We start from the raw sequence: 19831 nt of genomic DNA, 5'->3' as shown, positions 1-19831 counted from the left end.
CACATTCAAACTGCAAGCGTTTGATTGGTTGAAATCGTTTTTACGAAATTTGCTGAGATTTTATTGGTCGTTGGAGATAGGAAGTGACGTGCAAGAACGAGCGAGCGGCGTGGATTGAAAGTTAATGGCGCCGATCAGCGTTGAACCAAGAAAGCGCAGTTTACAAATTCACCATTGCTCAATAAAATCATATTTTGTATGCATAGAAAGAAAATAACTTACACAATACATAAAAATAATTACAGAAACACATTAAGCAAAATGTTTATTTTATTTACACAGTAAAATTGTCACAAAAATGCACCCAAGTAATCACACACGTCACATTTTTTCAAAAGCATGCACACCGTTGCAACAACAAAGTGTTTCCAGATCTGTTTCTGCTTTGGATCCACATTTTTTATCGTTTTTCCACTTACTTCAAGAGCTTATAAAAAACACAACAGTCATATTCTCCCAGCTATGGAATATAAGAAGTCCCTAATTCTCAAATTCTTCAAAAATAGATTCGTCAGTTCATTTCCATATAGGTTACTGCATTCAAATAACCCTTTCTGGTTTGTAGAGTGCTGATGCTATTTGGGTTTCACTCTCTTTGCTCCTTCTTTGTAGTCCTCTAGGGTGAGTCTGTAGCCCCAATGTTGCAAAGTCTGTCTGACAACTGGAGAAACGCCGAAGTTATCGTATGCACAACCAGAACGAACCACTTTTGTGATGAGGTTATTTCGCCAACGACCTTTGACTCCTGTACATTTGGCCCACCGACCGATCTGACGTTGATCATCCTCTGTTCGCCGGCCTTGGTAAAATCTGCTGGAAAGAGAGAGCACATTACCATGCACTATTTGGTTAGTCACATTTTTATGTGTTAAAGCCTAATTTTGAATAATTGAAGTTGAGTTTGAGTTGAAGAATTTGAAGAAGGCTTGCCTGCAGTACCACTGAAACCATCCGTATGGGTCCTGGGGCAAAATCCACCCACTGCTTTCCCACATCTCTAGACTGCCTCCACATTTAACCTTATAGGTGTTTACATTTTCCCTGTATGTTGATGACGCCACCTGAAATGTTGAAACGCATTAATGAAATGCACAATTACATAGACTGCCCATGGCTTGTCCATAACGGTCTTTAAAATATAAAAATGATACATAATAGCCATATTTACAAATAGTTGTGCTTTTTCATAGGTCTTATAAAACAGTCCTAAAACAGACTTTTTTGTCCTTAATTCAATGTCTTCACTCAGCGCATAAAGGACAGCCAGGGTAAAAACATTTTGACCAAAAGTACAAAACAATGAAAAGTATTTCAAGAAAAGAGAAAGGAAAAACAGTCTGTTCAAAGCTTAATGTGTTGTTTCTGGAAATTGTGAATGGTGTATTATTTGCTACACTTTGGCATTGTAGTTATTATCAACTCTTTCATTTATTTTTTTGAAAGTGCAAGCAAGGTCTTACGGCTAAATCATATTTAATGGTTTTTCCTATTTTATGCATGAGAGTCACTTATCACATGCTCTTACTTTACTTTAAAATATTGAAGAAAAAAAAAACACAAACAAGAGTAGGACAAAGGACTAAATAAATTAGTCCAATTCAATTATTTACTAGAATTATTGAAAAAAAGAAAATGATATTAATTGAGGTTTATCTGTGTGATTTTACAATTCAGTGGTAATGACTAATACCTGTGTAGAGATGTTAAGTCCTTCCAGCCAGTCTTTTGGAAGCTCTTGCCAAACATCTTTATAGTGTTGCTCTGTAAAAAAAATAACTTTTTTATTGTGAATGTTTAAAAAACAAAAAAAAAACAAATAACATACATTTTGAGGATTTGTACATGTCAAGATTTCAACAGGATATACATGAAGATCAGAGATGCCAAGTCTGCTTTGAATATGCAACTTTGGGCTTTTTGAACATTTGACTTTGAAAAAAAATCATGGATTGCGGGTTATGGGGCTTATTTTAAAAATATATGGTTGCTTAATAGGTAAATCTGACATATTTCACTTGTAAAGACTTGTAAATTTTTGTGACCCACAGAAGAAAGTGTCATACATGTTTTAAATGACATAAGGGTGAATAAATCATGACATATTTGGGTGAACCATCCCTTTAACTTGCACGCCTCAAGATTGAGTCAAACGAACTTAAGTAATGTTAGTATTTATCACAAAACACTATAGTGCCTGTTGATGATGAATAAGTTCACAGCATAAACACACATACTTGTGATACTGGAGTAGATTGGCCTGAAATAGGTGCCCCCAAAACTGCCTGCCTGTAAAACCTCTTTGGGAGTCATGTTAGGTGTGAACGCAGGTTGGTCTGCAAAAACAGTAAAAAAAAAAAAAAGGTATACAGTTTAGCTGCAAGTTTGTAAACCAATACATGACAAAACAATAACGAAACAAAGCACACAAGTATTGGCTTTGCCTTCAAACACAAGTTGTCCTTTCTCATTTCTCTCAACTTCAGATGTGTTAATGCCTCCATCGGAGAGTTTTGTCTTCTTATCCTCAGACCGGTCTGTTGAGTGGGCAGATTTATGTTTGCCTTTGCCAGAGTGCTTCTCTTTAGCTTTAGTAGTGTCAACTTTACCACCATAACCTGAAGAATAGGAGGGAAATACATTATAAAAACGGATAGATAGATAGATAGAAAGACAGGCAGGCAGACATACAGACAGACAGATGGTTGCACCTCTCTTGTAATTGTCGTGTTTTTCTTCTGTTTTCTTTCGCTTTCTGGTAGGCGCTGTCGAATCCGCACTTTTCCTTTTCATTGTGTTTCTTTTCTCCTTGTCTTGCATACTTGTATAATTTTAAACAGCTTTAAGGACAACTGATTAGAAAATGCACGAGGATGTAATAAACACTTCTTGACACTAACGATACAGCCGATTTCGCGGTTTCATAACAGAGAGTATTGCGCATGCGTAGCCTGTGGCCGGTTGCATAAAACTTTAAGACTAGTCTTAAAAGTTAGTCGTGAATTTTTTTCTTCAAGACTGATCATAATTGTTTTAAGTATGTTACATAGAAAGGTAGATTGGTCTAATTTAAATCCAAATAATAAGATCGATAAGACGCATGTTTATTCAACCGGCCACTGGGTCCTGTAGCAGTTTTAAGACCACCCCTCTGCAATGAAATACAGTACCACTTAAAACTATGTGTTTAATAATAACTGGTTAATAATATGGCCATAGCATGTTATTCATTCTTTATTTTACCTGATAATGAGCGTATTTATAATGAAAAAACATTTAAAACTGTGAGTCATTAGTACTTTGTTGGAATAATGAATTGGTTCTTTTTTTTCATTCATCCAATAGATGGCGCTGTCACCAGGATCAGACATAATGTCTATGCTTATATCTGCCATCATGAAACTGCATAGTAAACTGTATTTTAATTTTAGTTTAAATTTTTAGTGTATTGTATATATTATTACTTAAGAAATTACTACACTTTTTATATATTATTCTGTAGTAATTAAGTATATTAATTTGATAAACTTTTAAATACTTTCATATACTTTATTATTTAGACCTACTGGTTCAAAAACACTATGGGGCGATTTCCCGGACAGGGAACTAAAATAAATGTAAGAGCTGTAAAAACTGAAAACTTTGCACTGACATATCTTAAAATACTTTGCTTTAACCTCCTAAGACCCAAGCTTTGATTTGTGGAAGAACCAATAAATATAATAACCAAATATTTTTCTTTAAACCTGAAGCAGTGTAATTGTCAGTGTTTGTGTGCAACAGGTTCCTGTTACACAGAATTAAGTATAATGGTGCAAACACCAAAAAAATGTGATGTCGACGTATGTGCACATCCAGGTCTTAGGAGGTTATAATGCACACAGGTAATGTTTTTAGTAAAGCATGTTTGTTAAAAGTAGTTATATTTCCTAATTAAACAAACCAGTGGCTTAAGCTAATCCCCTCTGTGAAACCACCCCATTTTCAAGGATTTTACTACAGTTGACCATAGTAGTCTATAATTTGTGTGGGTAAAATCAGCAGTGAACTATACATGAGAATTGTGTGGCTGATTATTTTAGGTACAGATTGTTTTCTATTTTAGATGTCCCAGTTACCCTATGGTAGATGCCAATGTATCTATTTGTGACCTGACCTTCTAGATGGATTTAACTTAGCTCTTTTAATAATTCTGTTTCATTTTGTACTACAAATATTTCTGAAATGTCAGATTCAGGACTTTAGGTATATGGCAATTAAATTACCAATCTGATATTAAGTGTTATTTATTGCCAAATTACATATCAATCAAAGTAAAGAACAAGAGGCAAACATACATACTTACTGACATACATAAGCTAACAAAAATGATATCACACATGGCAACAATTTAATATAAAGCAGCTCGTACATGATAGTTCATGAATCATTATTTGAGAGGTTGACACGTTTTTTTTGTTACAAAGGTCTTTATTGCAGAATTAAAGTCCTAAATTCATAATTCTCCTCAAATAAATCTTTTTAAAGGGTTGTGATGCCATAGCAGAAGAAGCATTCTTGCTTCTCCAAAGAACCTTAAGTGGTATTTCTTTCTTGCCTCTTTATAGTCTCTCTAAAACCTTTAATCACTAACCTTTTATACAACAAGTTACTGTGGATCTTGAAGGTTCATCCTAGAAAAATGCAGTCCGACAAAGACCATTTTTGGAGCATTTACTTTTAAGATTGTAAATGCTTTCCATGAATTACCATGGTTACTTAAAAAAATAATATAACCCCAGATTTTATCCACCCCACTCTAAAAAATTAAAAGAAGCAAAATTTTTGGCTGTTTCCTGAAGAATCTTTAATAATGGAAAAACCTTTCTGTTTCACATAAGGTTCTTATGATAAAGTAAATAAAGGTCCTTTTTAGACTATAAAAGGTTAAGAAAGAAATTGTTTAATCAGTCTAAATGGTTCTTCGGGAAAGTGAAATGGCACTGTCTGTATATACCTTTTATGGCACCTTTATTTTTAAGACCGCAAACACCATGCAGGTAGATAAGCTCAACCAAATATAACTTTTACTTTAGGTAAAAGAACAGCTGTCATAAACCCTCTTAAACTGTCGTAACTGTTTGCAAAGGTGGTCTAAATTGAACGCACAACTCTTTACAATGATCACAGCGTGGGCTGGCTGAAGCTCGAGGCGCTGGACTGAACAGCTGACAGTGTGCTGGAGAAAAAAGCGGTAAGGATGTCGGAACCGATGCGACGCAGCCGGCCGATAATGCCGGTGCCGTGATTTGCGTGAATCACTGAGATCCTAGGTGACAACTGTGCGATGCAGAAATCAGGAGAAGCGCATCCACATTTCATTTGGATTTAATTGGAGCTGCTGGAAAACAGATGTGCAAAGAAAAATACATTTTATAAACTTAGCTTTGGAAATGCATACTGAAATACCGGCTGTGAACTTTGCTTGTTTCCCCGAAGAGACGATCAAAGGTGAAACTTACAGCGCTCCATAAGAATGGCTATGATGACGGCGAACCTGAGCTGTATGGAGAGTTCATCCAGAAGTAACCAGTGCCTCGCCACCAGCAGCGCGTCTCCCGGGGTCATAGCTACCCTCGCTGGCGTTCTGATCTTTACCACCGTGGCTGATATCATTGGAAATCTGTTGGTCATCCTGTCCGTGTATAGAAACAAGAAACTGAGGAATGCAGGTGTGTACACAAACTGTAATGTTAGACAAATAATTCGTCAGATATCAGCTGTTTAATTTTAAGACAATTACATGATTTAGAAGGTAACGAGTACGTACTTAAAGCAGGAATCTTTTAGGAAGCTCTTTGTTTGGTAGTATGGTTCCATATGGAACTTTTAACTTCCACAACCTTTGGTCCACAGAACATTTATTATATATATTCATTTATTATGTGTCATTTTAACACATTATGTGTCATTTTGTGGTAAAATAACACAATAAGTACCACAAAATGTATTGTTCCAATAATAACACAGAGATGTCTGTGAATTAGTGTGTTATCTCAAAACTAACAATGGTTGTGTTGTTTTTAACACATTCGTGTAGTGGAAAAATTTTTTTACAGACTAAGGGTGAGAAAAAAAGGAAAGGTTCAGTTTTGGAGACCCAAAGGGGGTTCTTTCATGGCATCGCTGTTATGGACCCTCCCTTCTTAGCAATTTCATTTTTGAGTGTATGTCAGTGGCTGTTGTCCGTTTGAAATGGTTTACTCTTTTAAGATTTGATAATAGTTCATTTAGAGGGAGTGGATTGGTCATAATATGCAAAATACTTATTATTTGTAATTTATGCATTTAGCAAAGGCTTTTAACTGAACCTACAGTATACATTACATCCCATGTTTGTATGTTATTGTTTGCGTATTCCCTGGGATTTAAACCAATGGCCTTGCCACTTCTAAGACCATGTTCTATACAGGCTAACATACAGATATCAAACTATATGAAAACATTGGTAACATGCTATTTGCAGTGTTCCTATTTTAGTGCGCTGATGTCCAGAATTACATAACAGAGACACCAGCAAAACATGGCTGTGCTGTTTTAATTGTTGAAACAAGATGGGTTAAAAGATCTTTTACATTTTTTTTGTTTTATAGATGGGATAAGAAAGCTAAGGTGTAAAGAGTGCATATATCCTTTCTTAAAACAAGGTCATACTTCAAATAGCTTTATTTCATTCTTTTCTCTTTCTTTCTTTCCTTCTTTCTTTCTTTAACTTTTCTGTTCTGTTCTGTTAATGACTATGACCTGAGCAGGGCAGGAGTTGACACTTCCATACTGATGATCCATTCCATAAGAACAGAAATGTTTCAACATTGCTCAGAGAGATATTTCATAACATACAACACACACAGAAATAGCCACTGCACAGATAGTCGTTGAATCCATCTAAATGACCTGGTTTTGGATGCATCATTAAAGCCGTTATCTGGGAGGAGTCTAGGTTGGGATGCTAGATTCAGATGAACAATGTATCAGGAATGTCAAATGTGATGGAATGTAAAGATGATAATTAGAATTCCGTGCATGAAATCCAAAATGCTATAAACGAGAGAGGCACGCAATGTACAATTTTTGTGCTTGCTTTTTTCTATATATGGGCTTTTAATGCCTTTAAGGACAGTACAAGCAGAGAGAGACAGGAAACCAAAGAGACCAATTTAATGAGATCAGGACATAACAGATTCTATGCATTATGTGTATCAACGCTGCCCACTGTGCCACAACGCAAACGTAATTTGTGCGCTTGTTGATAGGAGATGTGTTACAGTGTGCAGTTATTTTATAACTTATGTGTTTTATGTGCAAATACAGTTAATAAAACAGTGAGTTATGGTACTCTAATACCTTGTATAAAGAGGTAACTAAAATGCAAAAACAATCATTTCTGCTGGGTTGCTTTTAAGCCAATGCATGAGTAAATATTGGACAGAACACAGGTTGGGTTAATAAATAAACCTATGCTTGGTTGTTTCAGTGCAATGCTGGGTTGTTTTAACTCATTAACAACAACCCAGCATATGTTTATTTATAACCCAACATTTGTTCTGTCCAATATTTACGCAGAATTGGGTTAAAAATAACCCAGCGGAATTTAGAGTGTTGTACGTCTGCAATGATTCATATAATAAAACATTGTTAACAATATTTACATACGGAAACATTTTCATCTATTTTAAAGCATGATGCTTAAAAAGCCTTGTTAAACAATTTGGGTTATTTAGACAGATATCTTTTGCAGTGCAAACTGGTTTCCTCACATTCTTGCAAATTACTTTTTAAGTAATAAAAAATATCACTCTTTATAACTGAAGGAAAAAGTCAAGCATGCATAGATTGTCAAGGACTTGTTACACAAAATAGCAAAAATGTGATGTTAAATATAGAAGCGTTCATGATGAATTCTAGATAAAGGTGTGCCATTTATTATCATAACCCTGGTAGTTCGAATGGCATATGCCAACTTGTATGTCGTGATGACCGCCACTGAGTAGCTAATAAAAAATGTGAGCAAACTATATAAGCACTGTAAATAAAACACTGTATCAATGTATAGTTAAATATACATTTTAGACTATACTATAGTTTAGGGTAAGGACAGTCTGGGTTTGAGTGTTAACAGTCTAATTGGTTGGGTTTATGGAAAATGTTCTTGTCTCTGATCCATCTAATGAAAGCTTGGATAACCCTCTCCAGGTCTTGAAAGACCGAAATGGCTTCAATCTCGAAATAATCATTAACTGATAAAAACTGTTCTTGTACTGATTTGCTTCATTAAGCAAAGTTCAGAATCCAGACTAAAACCAAGATTCCTGACCTGGGAGGAAATTGAAGAAAAATGTGTACCAAGCTCATTTAAAAGATGAGTTCTCAACTTAGGAAGGCCGAAGGCAATTATTTCAGTTTTATTCTCATTAAAGCGAAGAAAACTACTAGGCATCCATATTCTCAAGGCAGCCCAACAAAGGTTCAATGTTATAACCGGCTTTCAGTGGTATGTATAGCTGGGTATCATCAGCATTTACAGTAAGTGAGATGAAACATTATGTTTCCTAATAATATCCCCCATAGTTTGCATACATAAATTAAAAAAGAAGTGGCCCTAAAAAGGATCCCTGCGGCACTCCACAGGTAAATGGAGCAACAGATGAAGAGAAAGAAGAGACTTATCTCTAAGATAAGAATTGAACCATTGCAAAGCAGTTCCCCGATACCAAAAAAATGCTCTAAACGTCAAAGAAGAGTATTATGAATGAAGGAGGCTGTAAGAACTATATTTTTACCTTTATCAACTGCAAGTAAAATGTAATGGAGCACATTAATCAAAGCATACTCGCTACTATGATGGGCAGAGAAACCTAATTGGAGGGGTTCTGGGAGCTTCCTTGTATTCAGATAAGGAATTGGTTGAGAGTATACAACTTTTTCTAGAAGTTTAGATATGCCTTAAGCATCAGCGCCCAAGCTGCTTTAACATCTGAACCTGTCCAAATTTTCTCTCTAGAAATTTCTATGAAAAATTGATATATGACCTTTAATTTTACATTTTGCTGAAGGGGGAATGGCCTCAGTCATTATTGTTTCAGTAGCAGTTCCACTAGTAGACTGCAGCTCATGCATTACACCAAACCTAAAATAACAGCAGTGTTGCATTGGCACATGCTTAGCACAGCCGACGGGCAAATGGCTTTCACAGGAAAGACAGTAAACGACATAGACAATGGGGAAAATATGGAAAAGTTGTGCACTCTTGAAATTTGAAATCTGTTTACTTCTATGCTTTGTTTATTACTTTTATATATACAGGCAGTAGTGAGATCAATATAAATTCTATAATCTTGATTATAGCATTCATATAACTTTATATATATATACTGAGATGGAATATTAATACTTAACATCTATGAAGTAATTGATAGTTTCTAGCTTGAGCTGTGTCCTCAGGCACAACTGCTATGCTGCACAGTCATACTCTTTCTGAATAAGTCTGTCCATCATGTTCAACACCAAGTAAAGTCTAACATTTACACATATAAGGTAATTTGCATATTACCGTAAAAACATGTTGTTTACCTTGAGTGGGTTTTTTCTTCAGTTGGCAGGTTGGTTGGCGGTGTTTTGGCTGTCATACAGAAATAAGTCAGTATTAAGTACATATTAAAATGAAGGTTAAAATTCTCTTGGATTATCATGCATATGCATGCATAACACATTAAAGTAGAAAATATAGTTAGTTACATGAATATTCAAGCCCGAAATATCTTTCCTACCAATGCTGGTGGAAACGACTTTGTCTTTCTCTTTTACAGCAATGTTAAATTTAATTATTTTTGTCTTTTCACTCTTTCACTCCTGTGTGCATGGTTAAATACCTTTTTCTAAATGATGTAGAGATCTACATAATTACAAAAATGTCTTTAACCATGCACACAGAGATTCATTTCATTAGACTTGCTGTACACTTGTAGTCAAATGAGAAATACAGACTTATACAGTGCTTTAGTGTTAGCCAAAAAATAAGGTAAGTTAATGAAGCCATAAATTAAAGGCAATAAAGCTGATGTGTAATCTATTTTGGGGTTCATGATGTGCAAAAAGACTTCACTGCATACATTTTTGAAGCCCAAGCCTGTTCAGGAATTTAGAAAAGGTTGACATCTCCAACCTCATCTACGCTCGCTATTGTTTACAACAACATGCAGTTTGAGAATGAATTACAATATTTTTGACAAGACGCTTCCCTCATGTGGATTCAATCACCTGTTTGTTTCTTCTGTGTTTCTCCCCTGTGTCTTTTTTCGGGTTTTTAGAGTAAACATTGCCGAATCCCCTGAGAGCTGTTGGTATTTTAGCTCAGCTTTGTGATGAATGTTGTAAAATCATCTCCCTGCCTACTGTTAGGTGACATAAAATCATAAAATCCCAAGCTAAAAAAAAAACGTGACAGGCTTATAGTTTGGGCGCATATTTAACTTTATTCAAAGTTGAGGTTTCATCATGGTAAGAAGGACAATATACTTACGTTACATGAAGTTTATTAAATTGGCTTGCATGATTTTTGGTTAGAGAGCTTCAGAAAATGTCATGTCATTTCAGGGAAAATAGTTAGTAGCCTTATTTTTCTGTGGTTTAATTCTTACACAGTAAATATGATAAAGGAATGCATTTTTTTTATAAAATACCATTAAACCCACAACCCAAATTGAGAACCACTGATTTTTAGATCATATATGCCACATTTTCAGGCAGAAATCCAAAACAACTGCAGAGTTGTGTTTGTCCATATTTAACGTTTTAAATTAATTTATACATTCTGTGTAAATGTGCTTTTTAGAAAGCTGTACAGGATAATCATGTGAATTAATAGGGATCCTCAGGCAGTCCTTCCTCAGGGACCGTCCTCATCTGAACCACAGACAAAATAAATCCTGTCTCTCTCTCTCTCTTTCTCAATCTCTCTGTCTCCAGAGAGGAAACATAGGACACACATGATAGATGAATCCCCTGTGAAGTGCCTGTCATTATTTCATTGGACTTATCTCCCTACCTTGACAATGAATGAATCACAAGAAACTGTGGGTCTGTGTTCAAGCTGGAGGAAAGTGATAAAAAAAGAGGTCTGATACTGCACCTTATCTCTCATAAAGTGTGGCATGTTGCATTAAATGTTGACTTGCAGCTCCCTATGAGTTTTTGATGGTAAGCTGTTGTGGGTCACATGACTGTGATCTGTATACGAAACAAAAGTATACCATCTGCAAAAATAGGAAATGAAATAAGTGCATCTGACATATTTTCTGTAAATTAGCATTTTTTATCAATAGATTCTGCCAACAAACCGGTATTTCTGATTGCCTGGATTAAACAGATTTGAAGAAAATGTATTTGATGAACGTATATGTGCCTAAAGCATTCGGTTAATATTATTATCTCATTTTTGACAGAGGTGGCATTTAGTGGCTTTGCATCTGAGCTCCTCATTTCTAAAGAAAATCCTAAATTACAGGACATGTTATATATTTCATCATTATAGCTCCACATAATGAAGATATGTTTGGTTAGAAATGCTTGAAAATATACTTCAGAAATATTACAGAAATTACATCTTTGTCTGGCGCCAACACAACTGACAGCATTTGAATGGGTAAAGGTCATTTTAAATGTGAATGCAGATGACAGTGACGTGTGGTCCTCTAAGCACTGTAACTAGATAGGATTTATTGGCAAATGACGGTTTTGCTTTGTTCACCTTGAGCTTAGTATGAAGAAAAAAATGAGTTGCTACTGCTTCTCAGCAATGATTTAAGCATTCAGCAGATGCCTTTATCCAAAGCGAATTACAATGTACAATGAAGCGATTCAATCTAAGGTGGCAAGAACAAGTGTAGATACAAAGATTCAAGGGTTTAGAGAAAAATAAAGAAGTGATGGAAGTCGTTTAGTAGAAAAGTCACACAGTTGAGATTCGATAAATGATTTTAAATTTGTTTTCCCACAAATAACTCTATGGTACATATAATGCATTAACACAGATAAGGCAGTCCTTTTTTTAAGCCAGCGTGTCATGCTTCGGGGTTATTGGACTGATGGCAGGGGATGGTGAACCTCTCAAACCACACATCCTGTTAACTGTGGCAAGCTGTGACAGACTTTTGGCAAACACTTGTCACAATGTCACGATAGATTTGAAAGAAATGTTTACGTAATCCTTTACAAAGGCAAGGGTGACAGGACGATGTAAGAGCAATTTGGGCTCGTTCAGGATGTAAGACATTGTGTATGTGTGTCTGTGCCCAGCAGTGAAACAAGCAGTGTGGTTAACAAAAATGATCCAGTTGCATCTGGCGTCTCCTTCGGTCAAAAGAGTTTTGAAAAGAGCTGTTTGTTGTAAACGTAAATGACTATGAAAATCATTCTTCAAACTCAACCAGAAAGAGATCATATGATAAGCAGAATGTGGTTCTGAAACACGTATGCCTACTATTTATGACCTTCACATATGTGGATCAACTGGGAACAGATCAGTGGAATACAGAATGATGGGGCGCAAAACAAGCTTTTTTGTTTGACTGGTGATCAAAGTTGTCTTTTTCGGCGTCCAATTGGTTTCTTTTGATATTTCTGTGGTCTATTCTGAACTGATAATATATGAGTATACCTGGATCAATACACTCTATAAATGCTAGGTTATTTTTAACCCAACATTGCGTCAAAAAATTATGGAAACAACCCACTGGGTTGTAATTTTATGCTGGGTTGTTTTAAAGGGGACTTGTTTCATGTTTAAGTGCTATAATTGGGTCCCCAGTGCCTCTGTCAACCTAGAAAATGTGAAAAAGATCAACCAAGTAACTAAGTTTTGGTAAACCATTCTCTGCAAGCATGTGAAAAAATAGGTCATTCAAATTTGGCTCCCCTTGTGATGTCAGAAGGGGATAATACGGCCCCTGCACTATCCAACCACGACACTGCCATTTAGTACAGAGATCAGCTCATTTGCCTTTTAAAGGACACACCCAAAGCGGCACATTTTTGCTCACACCTACAAAGTGGCAATTTTAACATGTTAGAATAAATTATATATGGTATTTTGAGCTAAAACTTCACATACATACCCTGGGGAAACGAAAGATTTATTTAACATTGTACTTATTACATTGTCTTGTAAAATGTCCCCTTTAGCCCATGTTTGGGTCAAATATAAAAATTGTATGGGTTAATAAATGGTTGGGTTCATTCCTGTTAAAAAATAACCCTAATATTTTTTAATGTGGCACAAATTCATACTATTTCAAACTGATCAGGTATCTGTCAGATTGAGTTTATTGGTAAAGATAAATTGGGATTGGTTTATCCCCGTAAAGTGACCAGCTGATATAAGGCGTATACAAAAAAGTCAGTCTGCTATAACTTGAAAGTCTCTTCAAATCTGGTTATTTCATCACGAATGCAACCTCCAGAGAGTTAAAATACAAATTTAATTTTCCTGGCACATAATCGTCTCAGCTCCTTTGGTGCAAGACGGAGACGGTAAGCTTTGATTGTGATGGAAGGGAACAACCAATGAGAGTTTGTGAAAAAACAAGTGTGACCTGATCATTGTTGCAGAGCGCCAAAGAATAATTGAAAATTCTGAAATGAGTCAATGGGTGCTTGTAAATGGGATTATGGGGCAGCTCAATCAAAAACACATTTTAGTGCAGACACAATTGGGCCATTTTTAGAGAAGATGAAAGTTTATGACCATCCTGAAGGTTTTTGAGACGGGCTAAATTACTAAGCTCTTAAAGGGATAGTTCACCCAAAAATGAAAACTCTTTCATTATTTACTCACTCTCATGTGGTTGAAAACCTGTATAAATTTCTTTGTTCTGTTGAACACAAATTAAAGGAAGATATTTTGAGAAATGTTTGTAACCAAACCGATCAGGCCCATTGAGCTCCATAGTAGGAATAAAGAATGTGAAGTTAATGGAGCTTCTGATACAATATTTATATATATATACATATACATATACAATATTTATCAGTATGTGCGTTACTTGAGTTCAAATACATGATCTTTTGTGCTGCTAACATCACAATGCTCTACAACTGAGCTATACAGGATCACACTCCTGTATACTCATTGTCCCTTATATGACAACAGGCAAATGCACACTGTCCCAATAGTACACAGCAGTACTTGTGGTCCCCTAAAGGGGTGTTTACATTGACAGCAATTCGCAGCGACAAAGCGACCAGAAGATTTAAGGTAACATGAACAACAGATACCGTTGGCAATGCAACAACGTTGAGCAGAGTTCAGTTATGCAAACGAACGTTGACACAATGCAGCATTGTTTACCAATGAGAGGGCAAAAAAATGAAGCTCATGTCATCCTACTCATGGTGGAGGGAAATAAGAATGTATAGTAACTAAAAGTGGTGTCATTTGTTGGTTTGAGTGTTTCTTAAATGCACAATATGTCAGATTTTTGGCTTTAAAATATATTTTTAAAAAATCTCTATCACTTCATGCTGTGACTGTTCTCCACAACAAAACATTTATGCTCCTTGTTGATAACTGCACATCTGATAAATTTATTTTTGCTTTTTAAGTTACATATTGTGATAAAAGATAACAGACTTTGTTATGATGAGATTATCTCCATCTTTAACCAGAAGCCCTGTCTCAGACTAATACAGTAGTTCAGATATTTTCTTAATGCTTATGGTGTCGTAGTTGTTTGTATTATTTACAGTTTATAGTCAGCAATATTTTACTTCAGTCGACTATAAATTTATGTGGGGCAGACTCTGTGTCATATTATAGGCAGTATAACTAACCTATGAATGATTAACTGCTAGTGGAATATATTTTATATTTAAATGCCTGAACAGATGCAGAACACTATGGCATGCAGAGGTCTAGTGTCCTTTGCGTAATTCAGCCTGAGGGTGGCGCTCTAATGTTGATTGATAGATTTGTTTATTATCCTTTCGATTGTATAAAATAGCCACTGCCCCACCTGTCCAATAGACGAACCGCAGCTGGTATTTATAAGTTGTTTTATCATTTTCCTTTTGAAATGTGGTGTTGCGCAGCATCAAGGTAACTTGCAGTACAATTTATATGAAAGGTTTGCTGGAGTCATATTAATATCTCACTGAGATGAAGTCCTTGTCAAAAGATCAATTGCGATTAATTGCATACAAAATAAAAGTTTTTTTGCATAATTTATGTGTGTGCACTGTGTGAAATTATTTTATATACATAAATACACACACATTAATGTTTGTATTTAAGAAACATTTACATGTGTGTAAATACGCACCGATTGCCAACAAAACACAGACATTTGATGCAGTTTTACTTACTGCCTGCAGCTCATGAGCTTGGGACCGCACCAATTTAACAAAATTCAGTGTTAAACAAACACAACTCTGTTTCTACCATAGATAAACAAACTACATCCATTGTTCCCATAATTAAGACATTCTTCTTTAACAAAGCATTCACATAAAATGTCCAGTGAATGAGCTTATCCCGCTATAGTTAGTTTGTCCAGAACAAAGCATTCAGATAACTCATCTGGGTAATATACTTATGCCGCAATAGTTAGCCTGTCTGGAACTGAGCTGATGTAAACCACAATACTGTTTGACACTTGCATTACATGTGAATGGCCCCTAAACTAATAGGATTCTGTTTCTCCCTCCCTGTCTCGTCCTCGACCCAGAGGACAATGATCTACTGACGTCCTTCAACGTGATGCCCAGCCGATGCCTTACCAACGACCACCGGCGGAACCAGTTTAATCCGCTAATTCCGCTTACCCGTTCACATACCCCAATAGTATTTATATATATAAATATATATGTATCTCTCTCAGGGGTTTTTCTCCTCTTAGGAGTTTTCCCCCTGGAGTAGCCAGGAGGGTTTTTCTCCTAGGGTTTTTTTTTCATCCCATGGAGTCCACCACCATTGGCTTAACTTAATAATTTACTGTATACGTTAAATTATTACTACACTCGCTTTTTTATGCTTTTCCTACATCTATTAATGTAAAGCTGCTTTGAAACAATTAACAATTGTGAAAAGCGCTGTATAAATAAAATTGAATTGAATAATGCTGGGTTCTTTGGGAAGCTGAACAAGCTTAAATTTCTCTCACAAACAACAGCACACTTCTTTGGTGACGTGTGCGTGTGCTATCCCGGTTATAGAGGTGATGGCGCAGTAGATAAGACTGGTTTGAATCCACTGTGACACACCATTGTGTCCCTGAGCAAGACACTTAACCCCTAGTTGCTCCAGAGGCGTGCGACCTCTGACATATATAGCAATTGTAAGTCGCTTTGGATAAAAGCGTCAGCTAAATGAAAAAATAAATATATGTGCCCATATAAGGACTTCCACTGCACTTCCTGCATTAAGTAAAATTAGGCAAGATTGTTAGGTATGAATCATTCATGTTTGAATAAAACTTTCCAAAACTTGTACCAACCCTGGTGAAGTCCATTTAGCACAGAAATACTGCTTTTTTGACATTTTGCCTATGTTTAGCAGGAATCCAACTATTAAAAAGTGTTTAATTAATCATATCAATGTTTTTCTTTCATTCCCCCACTCTCTCTTTCTCTGGCATAGGTAATCTCTTTGTGGTAAGCCTTTCTGTTGCTGACCTGGTGGTGGCGCTGTACCCCTATCCCCTAGCTCTGGTAGCTATCTTCCATAATGGCTGGACAATGGGCTCCTTGCACTGTCAGTTGAGTGGGTTTGTCATGGGACTGAGCGTGATCGGTTCAGTCTTCAACATCACGGCTATCGCCATCAACCGTTATTGCTACATATGTCACAGCCTTCGCTACGACCGCCTCTATTCGCGCCGAAACACCTGTCTGTACCTGTTTCTCACCTGGATGTTCACGGCTCTGGCCACGATTCCTAACTTTCTCGTGGGCTCCCTGAGTTACGACCCACGTGTCTTCTCATGCACCTTCACCCAGACGGCAAGTTCCTACTACACCATTTGCGTGGTGCTGATACATTTTCTCGTTCCACTGGGTGTGGTTTCTTTTTGCTACCTGCGCATATGGACACTGGTGCTCAGGGTCAAAGGTCGTGTCCGGCCCCATCCGAGGGTTAGAGCGCCTGACCTGAGGAATTTCTTGACGATGTTTGTGGTATTCGTGCTGTTTGCCGTGTGCTGGGCCCCTCTGAACTTTATTGGGCTTGCTGTGGCGGTTAACCCTACGAAGGTGGTGCCAAATATCCCGGAGTGGCTGTTTGTTATGAGCTACTTCATGGCGTACTTCAACAGCTGTCTGAATGCCGTGGTCTACGGCTTGCTCAACCAGAATTTCAGGCAAGAGTACAAACTGATTCTTCGTGCTCTCTGTACCCCAAGAGCGCTGTTCAGTGAAAGTTCCAGATGCAACACAGAGGCCATAAAGAGTAAACAGTCACCAGCAGCAACCAATAACAATGTGAAGGAAGTGAATCTGGGTAAGGGTGGAGTGACACAGACTCTGTTCTAGTGGTAGATCGCTGAGATTAAAGCCACAAGTGAAGCACCACAATATTACCTCTTCTGGTCTTTTTGGGGTCTCTTAACAAGGCCAAGTGTGTAAAATGAACACTTCATGAAACAGCTTTTTGAGTGTTTCAATGGCCTTGAGCTGGCAAACAGACTATTCAGACTAGTATTAAAGGTTGTGGAGAATATGCACATGAATATAGAGATTGCCTGATACCATAGCAACCAAAACTGAAAAAGTAATTTTTTCAATGCTGTGTCTTTTGTAAATTCTTTCTATATTATTTTTTTGTATATCTGGTAATGTATCTCTAAGTAAAGAGCAGGAATGAACTTATCACTGATAAAGAAAAACATGATTGATGCTCTTTGGAGTCAATTAAAATTACAGCACATAATGTGATATGTCTACTGAGAGCAGGCACGTGCACACATAGACATCAAAGGGGGCTTGAGCACCTGCCCTTTTTATTCCTGGAGAGAAAGTGCCCTTTTTTTCTGGGGTGCTTTAAAAAAAAAAAAAAGATCTTTATTCATATAACAACTGATGTCTGTCTGTTTCTTGTGTTTTTTACTTGTTGCTTATTTTAATTTAACATGAATTCATTCAGGAATAATTTAAATGAGATTTAAACTCTTATATAGAAAAATAGCGCTATTTGTGGCACACAAACGGTTAACAGATGAGTCCCGCCTCCAAAATTCACATCGCTAATATGATTGGCTTTACATTTCCTTAGTCCCGCCTCTCTAACTTACTGCGCTTTATGATTGGTTTGTCTACACTCGTGCTGCATCATTCGCGCTTCAAGCGCCAAAGCTCAGCCTGAACGAGAGGCGATCATGTGCATGATTATGCAGGCAGCTACCGGTAAGTGTGTGAGGAAGAAAGCATTCTTATATTAACAGTTTTATGCACAAAATATGGGACACGTTGTTACACATAACGATTCAGGGACATTGTTTTCCATGGCAATCCCATATTAACCTGAAGAGTTGCAAACTTGTAACAGTGTAGTGTATGTAGTTTAAACAGACTGCTCATAAAATAATAAAGCACAAACAATAAAATAATTGCTAACTGCAGTAGTAAGCTTTTTTGTTTGCGTTTTTTGTAATGGCTGTTAAATAAGTATAATGTGTTATACTGGAGTGCTGGAGTAGATTGGGAAGAAATCTGATGGTTCAGTATTTTACTTGCCCAGTCTGAATTTTCACTGACATCACAAAAAAGTAAAATATAAAATATAAATAAAATAGGCCTAATCTATATTTGTTGTTTCTGACATGTGTAACCCTAATAAATATGAAACCTAGATTAAAGGTGCCATAGGATGTGTTGTTATAATATGTTAAATTGTTCTTTGACAATTACATAGAAGGTATGTTGCTTTATTAAGTGCAAAAATTACCCAGAAACGTGTTTACATGTCTATTTACAACCCTAGAATTTGTCATTTGAATGAAATGGTCTATTTTTGCCCTATTTGAAAGGGTCGTAAATAATAATGTTGAGCTCTGCTCTGAGGCTCATGCCAGAAGCTCACATTAGTAAACAGACCTTATATTTTGAGCCCTTATCAGACAAAAATACATTTTGAGTAACAACTAACAACTAATCAGCTAAACGCTAGCATATGATATAGCATTTATTGGCATGTAGCACTAACTCAGCAGTCACAACTTTGTTTTTAGCATTTTAACAAATTTGTAATTAATTTGTAATTTAATGATTTCAAAACATGCACATTGTGTAATGGCTTCCTTTGCTGCTCTATAAACCTAGACTACTAAGGAGACCATGGTGTCTGTGTGAACTGATTATTTTGTAGACATCTTTTGAAAATTAAACAATTGTGTGAGTTTGAGGAAGATAAAATTAATTAACGTTTTTAATATTTAAAAAAAAAAAAGGAAGTCAGAATTGCGTTAATATATATACTTTTGTTTAAAAAAAAGAAAAAAATATACATAATTATGAGAAGTGCCCTTTATTTCACTTGAGCCCCTGCCCCTCAAAATGTCTGTGCACGTCCCTGACTGAGAGAGTTATGTTTTGATACATGTAACGTCCACATTCTTTGTGAGTTTACAATCTGAGTGATCTGCATGCAATGATGCTCAAAAAGTAAACTAAATCTTTGTCCTTCTTTAGTCATGTCATTCTTATATGCCTGTATTTGAGATCTTGCTTCACAAAAACACAAACAGATTTTTCTCTGTATCTCAACAACCTACTTTTTCTCCACCTGTTTACTTACCAGCACTGTATGCAC

At 36.3% G+C, this 19831-nt stretch overlaps 2 protein-coding genes across 2 annotated transcripts; one reads left to right on the top strand and one right to left on the bottom strand.

Annotated features, from left to right (window-relative positions):
• Nucleotides 1-252: 252 nt before the first annotated feature.
• LOC135732489 (uncharacterized) lies at nt 253-2930 on the bottom strand. The gene is made up of 6 exons (XM_065250559.2): nt 2709-2930; nt 2442-2615; nt 2235-2333; nt 1691-1761; nt 931-1061; nt 253-810 (listed from the first exon to the last, which is right to left on the bottom strand). Exons 1-6 carry the CDS (start codon nt 2815-2817, stop codon nt 576-578), a joined length of 819 nt encoding a protein of 272 aa, XP_065106631.2. The 5' UTR covers nt 2818-2930; the 3' UTR covers nt 253-575.
• A 2582-nt stretch (nt 2931-5512) lies between these two features.
• On the top strand, nt 5513-18814 carry mtnr1c (melatonin receptor 1C). The gene is made up of 2 exons (XM_065250023.2): nt 5513-5708; nt 16667-18814. The coding sequence occupies exons 1-2, from the start codon at nt 5513-5515 to the stop codon at nt 17554-17556; spliced, it is 1086 nt and encodes a 361-aa protein (XP_065106095.2). The 3' UTR covers nt 17557-18814.
• The last annotated feature ends 1017 nt before the right edge of the window (nt 18815-19831 follow it).

This window comes from Paramisgurnus dabryanus, chromosome 5 (assembly GCF_030506205.2).
Source record: "Paramisgurnus dabryanus chromosome 5, PD_genome_1.1, whole genome shotgun sequence".
Classification (NCBI taxonomy): domain Eukaryota; kingdom Metazoa; phylum Chordata; class Actinopteri; order Cypriniformes; family Cobitidae; genus Paramisgurnus; species Paramisgurnus dabryanus.
This window is presented reverse-complemented; position numbering and strand designations above follow the sequence as displayed.

Coding starts and splice junctions, on each gene's coding strand:
- LOC135732489 (XM_065250559.2), bottom strand. CDS start 2,817: ATGCAAGACAAGGAGAAAAGAAACACAATGAAAAGGAAAAGTGCGGAT. Junction 2,616..2,708: donor ACACGACAATTACAAGAGAG/GTGCAACCATCT, acceptor CCTATTCTTCAG/GTTATGGTGGTAAAGTTGAC. Junction 811..930: donor TGGTTTCAGTGGTACTGCAG/GCAAGCCTTCTT, acceptor TCTTTCCAGCAG/ATTTTACCAAGGCCGGCGAA.
- mtnr1c (XM_065250023.2), top strand. CDS start 5,513: ATGGCTATGATGACGGCGAACCTGAGCTGTATGGAGAGTTCATCCAGA. Junction 5,709..16,666: donor CAAGAAACTGAGGAATGCAG/GTGTGTACACAA, acceptor TCTCTGGCATAG/GTAATCTCTTTGTGGTAAGC.